This window comes from Sphaerodactylus townsendi, unplaced genomic scaffold, assembly GCF_021028975.2.
Source record: "Sphaerodactylus townsendi isolate TG3544 unplaced genomic scaffold, MPM_Stown_v2.3 scaffold_1741, whole genome shotgun sequence".
NCBI classification, from domain to species: Eukaryota; Metazoa; Chordata; class Lepidosauria; order Squamata; family Sphaerodactylidae; genus Sphaerodactylus; species Sphaerodactylus townsendi.
The window spans coordinates 1-9,863 of NW_025950334.1; the positions used below are offsets into that span (position 1 = coordinate 1).

The window sequence follows — 9,863 nt, forward strand, 5'->3', positions numbered from 1 at the left end:
GCACTCCAGATGTTATGGACTACAATTCCCATCAGCCCCTGCCAGCAATTGGTCATGCTGGCAGGGGCTGATGGGAATTGTAGTCCATGACATATGGAGTGCCAAAGGTTTGCCACCACGGGCTTATGCAATGATGGATCGTTAGAAACTTTTGAGCAAGTTGTTAGAAACTGAAAGGCATAATTTCATTAACCCAATATTGACTACATATCCTGGAAGAGAAAGGAAAACCCTCATCTCACTTTTGGTTAATGGAACCAACAAACAAATAACAGCAAATGTAGCCAAATTTACGGGGGTGCTGTAAAAATAAAGAAAAATATATGACTAGACCAGAATTTTAAAGATATTATGGATTTTTTAAAATTGTATTTTAGCTTTACTGATTTTACGTAATTTTAGCATAGAAATAGAAATGTAATCATAAATTTTAGGTTAATAGGGAACTGTTTTACCTTGTATTGGTTTTAATAACACTTGTAATACCAACTAGTTGACTTTGTATATGCTGGTCTCTGACTGTGATTTTTAAAAAAATTCTACTTGCAGGGATCACGCTGGCCACGGCCCTCCGGCCCTACAGGATGACCGCCCGCCAGGTCAAGTACTTCTCCTTCCCAGGGGAGCTGCTCATGCGCATGCTCCAGATGTTGGTGCTCCCACTCATTGTGTCCAGCCTCATCACAGGTGAGCTTCTAAGGGGTGGGCCGGATGGGACTGTCACGGGTGGAACCAACAAGGTCTCCGGGCAGGCAGAGGCTGCAGGTGATAATGAATCTTCCAGTGCTGGGGCAGTCTACCTCGGCGCAGTTTTTCCAAAAGGCTGTCCTGCCTCACTAACCTGTCGGAGTTAACAAGCATGCAGCAGTGGCGTACTGGGCGTAAAGGGTGCACGGGGGCATGACCACCTACCCACGCCCCACTTACAGGAGCCAGCAGGGAGGCCGGGGGAGGGGTGGCTCGAGGGGGTGGCTTGGACAGGTGCTGTGGTAGCTGGCCGGCCTGCGCTGCTGCACCCACCTGGGCTGCCACCCCCGCCCCCACCTTTCTTCAGTGCCTGGGGAGGACAGAAGCCGGCCTGCAGGGAAGCCGGGAGGGTGGGGCGCCGTGGCGGGAGGCACAGGCGGGCACCACAGCCACCCGCCGCCAAACCACTGTTCCATCACGTTTTGCCCAGCACCCCCCCCCCCCGTGACGAAATGGTGGGCACCTGGGGACATGGGATACCCCATGTCCCCACTAGTGGCATGCCACTGGCATGTGGTTAAGGGTGATCCAGTAGACGTCTTATTCCGAGACTTTTTGATAGAGAGTTTCAACAGATGCTAGAGGAAGCTAATAAAACCTGTTCCCCGATCTCTCTGGGAATACCTGTGGATAGATTAATTGTAGCCCGGTACCTTTATCTCCTGGTTGAGGCCCAGTGGCGTAGAGCAATCACCTTAGCTAGGTGTAATGCCCTGCCTTCTTCCTTTAGCCTTGGACGCCACCTTGGAATCCCACATAAAGAAAGGAAATGCCCGTGTGGCATGGGTTCTGTGGAAACAGTATCTCATATGCTGTTGGATTGCCCTTTTTATGAGATAGGTAGGAAGAAGCACATAATCCCCTTCCTGCATGGAAGTGAAGGCATTACAGATAAACAGAAGGTGATATATCTTTTAAACAGCCACAACTACGAGCTGTTGGAAGCGGTGGCTAAATTTTTAAATGGTGTTATTTTAACTCGTCAGAAGTTGTAAAGGCTGTTATTATCTTGCAATGTTAATGTGAAACTTATTTATATGCCATTAAAGGTACTCGAAATCGAATCGACTTCTTATTCCTGTACTTAGGAAGGGTTTTAGACAAGATCCCAGAGACTCCTGAGTAAGCTTAGTAGTGTGGAGGTAAGAGGATGGATTTAAAATAGGGTAAATGCAGGAAACTCACAGGTGGTCATGCAGGGGTAGGCAGTGAGCTAGGTGGATCACTCCAAGGACCTATGCTATTTAATTTGTCTATGTATTGGGGTGCTGTGTGGTTTCCGGGCTGTATGGCCATGTTCTAGCAGCATTCTCTCCTGACGTTTCGCCTGCATCTGTGGCTGGCATAATTTTCCACTCACCCCTTCCCCTCTTTCTCATGATCATGTCGACTGCACAGTCTGTGTTGTGAAATGTTAGTTGGTAAGATTTAGGACAGTGATGGCAAACCTTTTTGAGACTGAGTGCCCAAACTGCAACCCAAAACCCACTTATTTATCACAAAGTGCCAACACGGCAATTTAATCTGAATACTGAGGTTTTAGTTTAGAAAAAGTGGTTGGCTCTGAGGCGTGTGTTACTCGGGAGTAAGCTTGGTGGTAGAAGGTGGCTTTGCTTTGAAGCAACCGTGCAACTCTTCGAATGGGGGAATCACGACCCTAGGAGGGTGTACTCAGAAGCAAGCCCCATTGCCAGCAACCGAGCTTACTCCCAGGTAAAGGATCATGCTTTAGTTCTTTGCATGAAAATCAGTGGGGTTTAACAGCGCTTAAGAACATAAGAACATAAGAACAAGCCAGCTGGATCAGACCAGAGTCCATCTAGTCCAGCTCTCTGCTACTCGCAGTGGCCCACCAGGTGCCTTTGGGAGCTCACAGGCAGGATGTGAAAGCAATGGCCTTCTGCGGCTGTTGCTCCCGAGCACCTGGACTGTTAAGGCATTTGCAATCTTAGATCAAAGAGGATCAAGATTGGTAGCCATGTTCTGGCTCTTCCGCAATCTGTCCAAGCCCCTTCGCAAGCCATCCAGGTGCAGTTTTTTACCACCACCACTTCCCGTGGCAGCATATTCCAAACACTGGAATCACGCCAAGGCGCGTGAAGAAGTGTTTCCTTTTATTAGTCCTAATTCTTCCCCCCAGCATTTTCAATGGATGCCCCCCTGGTTCTAGTGTTGTGAGAAAGAGAGAAAAATTTCTCTCTGTCAACATTTTCTACCCCATGCATAATTTTATAGACTTCAATCATATCTCCCCTCAGACGTCTCCTCTCCAAGCTAAAGAGTCCCAAACGCTGCAGCCTCTCCTCATAAGGAAGGTGCTCCAGTCCCTCGATCATCCTCGTTGCCCTTCTCTGCACTTTTTCTATCTCTTAACAGGGTTACCTACACTGCTTCCCCAAAACTAGGTCTTAGGTTTAATGCTAATAATTGAGCCCAGCGGCCCAGGCCAGCCTAGATGTGTGTGTGTGGGGGGGGGATTTCCCCACCCCCACCACATGATGAACTCTGTTTGTGCGTGCCCACAGAGAGGGCTCTGAGTGCCACCTCTGGCACCCGTGCCATAGGTTCGCCACCACTGATTTAGGATGTCCCACGTGTGGCTGGTTTGGCAGACTGGTTTGCCTCCCTTTTGTGCCTCTCCCCGGGCCTTTGAGCGCCCCTCCCGTGGCTGCTGGCCCACAGCTCTTCTTCCTCCCCCCCTCAGGGATGGCGTCGCTGGACGGCCGGGCCTCTGGGAAGATGGGCATGCGTGCCGTTGTCTACTACATGCTGACCACCCTCATTGCTGTCTTCATCGGGATCGTTATGGTCCTCATCGTCCACCCTGGGAAAGGTGGCAAAGGTCGGGGCCCGCAGGAGGCGAGAGTGGAGCAGGTCCACACCATGGACGCTTTCATGGACCTCATCCGGTGAGCAACACGTGTCTCTGCCGTGGGCAGTCTCGGCTGCTCGGCTGGCAACGGCTCTCCCAGGCGGAGGTCTCTCGTACCACCTGCCCACCTGGGACTTTTAACTGGAGATGCTGCCAGGGTTGGACTGGGGTCCTTCCACGTGCCCAGCAGAGGGTCTTCCAGTGACTTGCAGGGTGACTGCTCAGCAGCCTCAGTTGGAGCAGGTGGTGCTGTGTGTGGGGAGGAGGGGGGCGGTCTGTGTCTCACAGAATGGAGCCAGGCATAGGGTCAGCCCCTTCCCCCCGTCGCCCCAGCTGTGTCCTCTGGCCCCCCATTAGGCTGGCTCTTGGTCTCAGCAAGTCAGGGACCCACACAACACAAGCCTTTATTGGCATATGAAACAGGACAAAATTTTAAAACAAAACAAGGTTAGGAAATGCAGTTAAAATTACTAATTTCCAGTATAAAATTTGCAACAGTTTCGCAAAAGAGCACATCGGAGCTGTTCAGGAGATCGGGTATCTTATAACACTCGTGCCACTGAGAACATTGCAAGAAAATGGAACTCATGTATTTCATGCGTATCTTATTGTATTTAGGGCATAGAAACAGAGAATGGTCAAATGTTTCGACCGTAGTCATATCACATGAACAAACTCTTTTAGAACGTTCCATATTCTTAAATCTTCCCTCCAGCAGAGCTGATGGCAGCCCATTACATCTTGCAGTAGCCAAGGCTCTCCTCTGGGTGGGATTAATCAGCAGACGAAGATATGCTGCCATAATTCCACGCTCACATGGGATTAATAATGTAGTCGGAGAACAGGTTGTCTTGGCTGCAAGAGTCAAATTATTAAAATCAGGATCCAAGAGCCTATTCTTAACTAGCCTGAAGGCTTCCACCTTTGTGAGCATAAGGAGTGATTCCAAGGGGAAACCAATAGCTTCAACCTTTCTAAAGATCAAAGTATACCATTCTGAGATAAAGTGATCTGATAACAGAGAGGGAATATAGCTATTGGATCCCACTAGAAAATGTATATGCAGCCATTATTTTATGGCCCTTATCCATGCCAAGGTTTCTAGAGTTGTTTGGCCCAAGTCAGGGACCCAGTGGGGCTGCGGCGGGGCTTGTGGGCTTGTGTCCCTGCCGGCCGGGCAACTCTGGGGCAGAGGAGAGGGTGAATTTTCTCTCGCTGTTTTCCCTCCTGCAGGAACATGTTCCCGCCCAACCTTGTGGAGGCGTGTTTCAGGCAGGTGAGGCAGAGTTCGCCTTTTGTGAATGCCTTTGCCGGCGCACTCACCCCGCCCTTGCTTCCCAGGCCCCTTTGCCGGCCCCCTCCCCTCCCCTCAGCTGAGTGCTTTGTCTCCCAATATGTCGTGGAGGGGCGAGGACGCTGGCGAGCTGGGCCCTACAAGCCACCAACCCGCTGGAGCCTGTGCCGGCACGCCAACTTGGCCCCTTCCGGCCTGCCTGGCCGGAGACCTGGGCCCCTTCCAGCCTGCCCGGGACACACTGGGGCCCCTTCCGGCCTGCCCAGCAGGACACCATGAGATTGGCAGACAGCTCAATCCCCCCCCCCTCCACTCACCTGTATCTAGGGGAAATGGAGCCTGGGGTGCGTGCGTGCATGCATGCATGCGTGCCCTGGGCTCCATTTTTCCTAGATAAGCCTCTGCTTCAGGGTCTGTATATTGATTCATGTTTGTATGACTGTATACGAAGGGTTCATTGATGTACTCAAGTTGCACTGATACGTACTCTCATGATACTGTAGTTTCCAAACCATTTGTAAATATGGGGTGCTGTGTGGTTTCCGGGCTGTATGGCCGTGTTCTAGCAGCATTCTCTCCTGACGTTTTGCCTGCATCTGTGGCTGGCATCTTCAGAGGATCTGATATGGTCGTGTTCTAGCAGCATTCTCTCGTGACATTTCACCTGCATCTGTGGCTGCCATCTTCAGAGGATCTGATATGGCCATATTCTAGCAGCATTCTCTCCTGACGTTTCGCCTGCATCTGTGGCTGGCATCTTCAGAGGATCTGATATGGCCGTGTTCTAGCAGCATTCTCTCCTGACGTTTCGCCTGCATCTGTGGCTGGCATCTTCAGAGGATCTGATATGGCCGTGTTCTAGCAGCATTCTCTCCTGATGTTTCGCCTGCATCTGTGGCTGGCATCTTCAGAGGATCTGATATGGCCGTGTTGCCAGCCACAGATGCAGGCGAAACGTCAGGAGAGAATGCTGCTAGAACACGGCCATACAGCCCGGAAACCACACAGCACCCCAGTGATTCCGGCCGTGAAAGCCTTCGACAATACATTTGTAAATAGCATAAGGTCATTTATTATGTGTTTGGAGCTACCCAGCTTTCCTGTCGCTTTCAGTGAAATTCCCTTGAGCGTTATACAGCCTCCAGATGGTGACTGGAGATGTTGCACTTATTACAACTGATCTCCGGGCAAGAGAGAGGAGTTTGCAGTGGACAAAATGCCTGCTATGGAAGGTGGGCTTTACGGCCCATCAAAGTCCCTCCCCTCCCTAGGCTCCGCCCCCCAAAACCTCCAGGTCGTTTCTCACCCAGAGCTAGCAACTCTAAAAACAAGTCATGTTTTCATTCACTATCCTGCTAATCTAAAGCTGGAGTGAGGCTGGGAGCCCCGCCCGTCCCCAGTGGCCGCCTTCTCTTTCCTTTGCAGTATAAGACCCAGTACAGCGTCAGAGTCGTCAACCGAACCCTTGTGCACCCTGGCAGCACCGTTGTCCCGCCCTACCACGGCAGCGGCTCCTCCCCTCTTCCCCGTCACGAGAACGGCACCAGCATCTGGCATAACGTCACCCAGGCCCTGGGCCGCCTCCCGGAGGGGCTGAGCTACGAGGAGGTGATGCCGGGCCCCGGCTCGGTCAATGGGGTCAACGCGCTGGGCCTGGTGGTGTTCTCCATCTGCTTCGGCCTGGTGATCGGCAGCATGAAGCAGAAGGGCCAGCCCCTGCGGGAGTTCTTCGACTGCCTCAACGAAGCCATCTTGCGGATGGTAGCTGTCATCATCTGGTGAGGGGCTCTGGGGACGGGGAGGGGGAGGCCAGCGTCCAGCCTCTCATGCCTCTGCTCGCAGGGGGAGGGCCAAAACTAGGCACTTGCTTCCACTGCTCCTTGACAGAGGCGTGCGGGCGCAGCGGGAGGACAAGCGGAGCCTGGCTTCCTGTTATCTCTCTTTTGATTGATTGATTGAGAGAGAGAGAGAGAGAGAGAGAGAGAGAGAGAGAGACATATATACACACATATATACATATAAACACACACATATATATATAGAGAGATACATATCTATATATACAGATATATAGAGAGAGAGAAAGAGAGAGAGAGAGACATACACATACACATACATACACACACATATATACACACATATATACATACATATACATATACACACATATATATACATACATATACATAAACACACACACATATATAAACACACGCACGCACACACACATATATAGAGAGAGATACATATCTATAGATAGATATATATATATATATATATATATAGAGAGAGAGAGATACATATAGAGATAGAGATAGATAGACATAGAGATAGAGAGAGATATACACATACATACATACACACACACATATATACACATATACACACACACACATATATACACATATACACACACACATATATATACATATACACACACACACATATATATATATAGAGAGAGAGAGATACATATCTATAGAGAGAGATAGAGAGAGATAGAGAGATAGAGAGATACACACACACATATATATACGTACATACATATATACTCACACACACATATATACATATATACATACATATACACACACACACATATATATACACACATATACATACATATACATACACACATGCATGCACAAGCCCACCCACCCAAATATCCTTGCCCCAGGGCCACGTGCTGCTCTGACACAGGTGTCTTGCCACAGGTACGCCCCCATCGGGATCCTCTTCCTCATTGCTGGCAAGATTTTGGAGATGGAGGACCTGGCGGTGATGGGGGGCCAGCTCGGCATGTACACCATCACCGTGATTGTGGGGCTGCTGATCCACGGCCTCTGCGTCTTGCCACTGATCTACTTCATCGTCACGCGCAAGAACCCGTGGGTCTTTGTGGGTGGTCTGCTGCAGGCCCTGGTCACAGCCCTGGGCACCTCTTCCAGGTATCTCCTCCCACGAGGGTCAAGGGGGGAGCTGAGTTCACACTGGTCTGTTGCTGAGCCAGGGCCAGGCGGGCCAGATGAGCCGCGAGTTGGACGGGACTAGGCCTGTGCCAAGGCTGAGGAGCGGAGCGGAGGGCTGAGGGGAGAGGCTGAGGCTCATTCCGCACATGCAGAATAATGCACTTTCAAACTGCCTTCAGTGCTCTTTGAAGCTGTGCGGAATGGCAAAGTCCACTTGCAAACAGTTGTGAAAGTGGTTTGAAAACGCATTATTTTGAGTGTGCGGAAGGGGCCTCAGAGAGCTTCCAGAGCAGGGGTAGGGAACACTGCGGGTTCGAGAGCCAATCGCATGCTCTTCTGCCACTTTGCATCCGAGCCCAAATGGTGCCACTGACCACGACCATTCCTGCTCCGCCCTGCAGGCAGCAGGAGAGGCGCGCAATTGCGCCCGCTGGGCCGGGCTGGGTCGTGCCGGGCTTCCCCTCTCAGCTTCTGCCCTGCTTTGGAGTGGGAATGAGGCTTCCCGGCGGCCGGGTGAGGTTTGCAGCCGGGTCTCAGTCCTTTTGCCCGCCCTGCAGGCAGCAGGGCGGACGCATCCATGTGCTTCTCAGAATGAGCAGAGTAAAAAGTTAAAAAGCCCAATATATACAGTGTTATCTTTATTTTAAATGTCAAAAATTATTTGCGGCTCCAAGTGTTTTCTTTTCCCATGGAAAACGGGTCCAAATGGCTCTTTGAGTGTTAAAGGTTCCCTACCCCTGTTCCAGAGGAAGTTTCCAAGGAGAGCTGCTGACTCATCCGAATGTTCTCCGTGGAAAGCCAGTCTGGTGCAGTAGACAGAGCTGTGGACAACGATCCGCAGCAACTTGGGTTCGAATCCCTGCTTCGGCCATGAAAACTGCCGACTGACCTTGTGCCTGTCACAAACGTTCAGCTTGGCCTGCCCTCACAGCCACATCTGGAAGAATGTTAGCCACAAAGGTCTGATGGAAGGAGAATGACTGTAGTGTGGACCGATCATTCAGAAACGCCCACCTTCCTACTCGGATACCTTACTAATGTGCTTGAACTTGCACTCTTTCTGAAAAGATTGTAAACTAACCAGGTTTGAGAGAGAACCTACCAGGAAGGAGAGCGCTTGGGAAGTAGATAATTAGAGGATGCTTCAGAACACCCATCTGTGTGAAAATGAAGAAAACTTGTACCAATCAGGCTACAATGAAGACTTCAAAAAAATTAGTTCTCCCACTGGAGTAGCAATTTACTTTTAAGTAACCAAAATAAATTTATAATTTTACAAACAGTAACCACATGTTTTGGAAAAATTGTTTTCATTCTCCCATCGGAGTAATATATTTAAACATAAGTTAGAACGGCACGGCAATGTAATCTCAATGTAAATATAACAGTTAAACTTCACGGCTGTTAAAGGACGGTCAGGGTTTTTCAAAATACAATAGTGGTTACAATCAGGGAGGACAACGCTCTGCAATTGGTTTGTTCTTATGCCTCTCGAAATGTCCTTAACCATTATTGTATTTTGAAAAACCCTGACCTGCCTTTTAACAGCCGTGAAGTTTAACGAGGCCAGTTGGTTAATTATCTAGAATCTTGGGTGCTGTGTGGTTTCCGGGCTGTATGGCCGTGTTCTAGCAGCATTCTCTCCTGACGTTTTGCCTGCATCTGTGGCTGGCATCTTCAGAGGATCTGATGTTGGGAAAGCAAGTGGAGTATATATATCTGTTGGAGTGTCCAGGGTGGGTGAAGAAACATTGTTTGTGAGTAACAAAGAAGGCAACCAGGTCAATAGTTGAGGGTATCTGAATAGAAGTATGAGTAACAATGAAGTCTATAGCGTGGGAGTAACAATGGAGATAGCAAGGTCACTGTGTCCACACAAACACAGGATGACCATAGACCAGTGGTGGCGAACCTTTGGCACTCCAGATGTTATGGACTACAATTCCCAGCAGCCCCTGCCAATTGGCCATGCTGGCAGGGG

At 49.9% G+C, this 9,863-nt stretch overlaps 1 protein-coding gene across 1 annotated transcript; it reads left to right on the forward strand.

Annotated features, from left to right (window-relative positions):
• Positions 1–82: 82 nt before the first annotated feature.
• Positions 83–7,964, forward strand: LOC125425010 (excitatory amino acid transporter 4-like). The gene is made up of 5 exons (XM_048482456.1): positions 83–687; positions 3,452–3,656; positions 4,853–4,895; positions 6,339–6,691; positions 7,628–7,964. Exons 1-5 carry the CDS (start codon positions 585–587, stop codon positions 7,962–7,964), a joined length of 1,041 nt encoding a protein of 346 aa, XP_048338413.1. The 5' UTR covers positions 83–584.
• Positions 7,965–9,863: the final 1,899 nt, after the last annotated feature.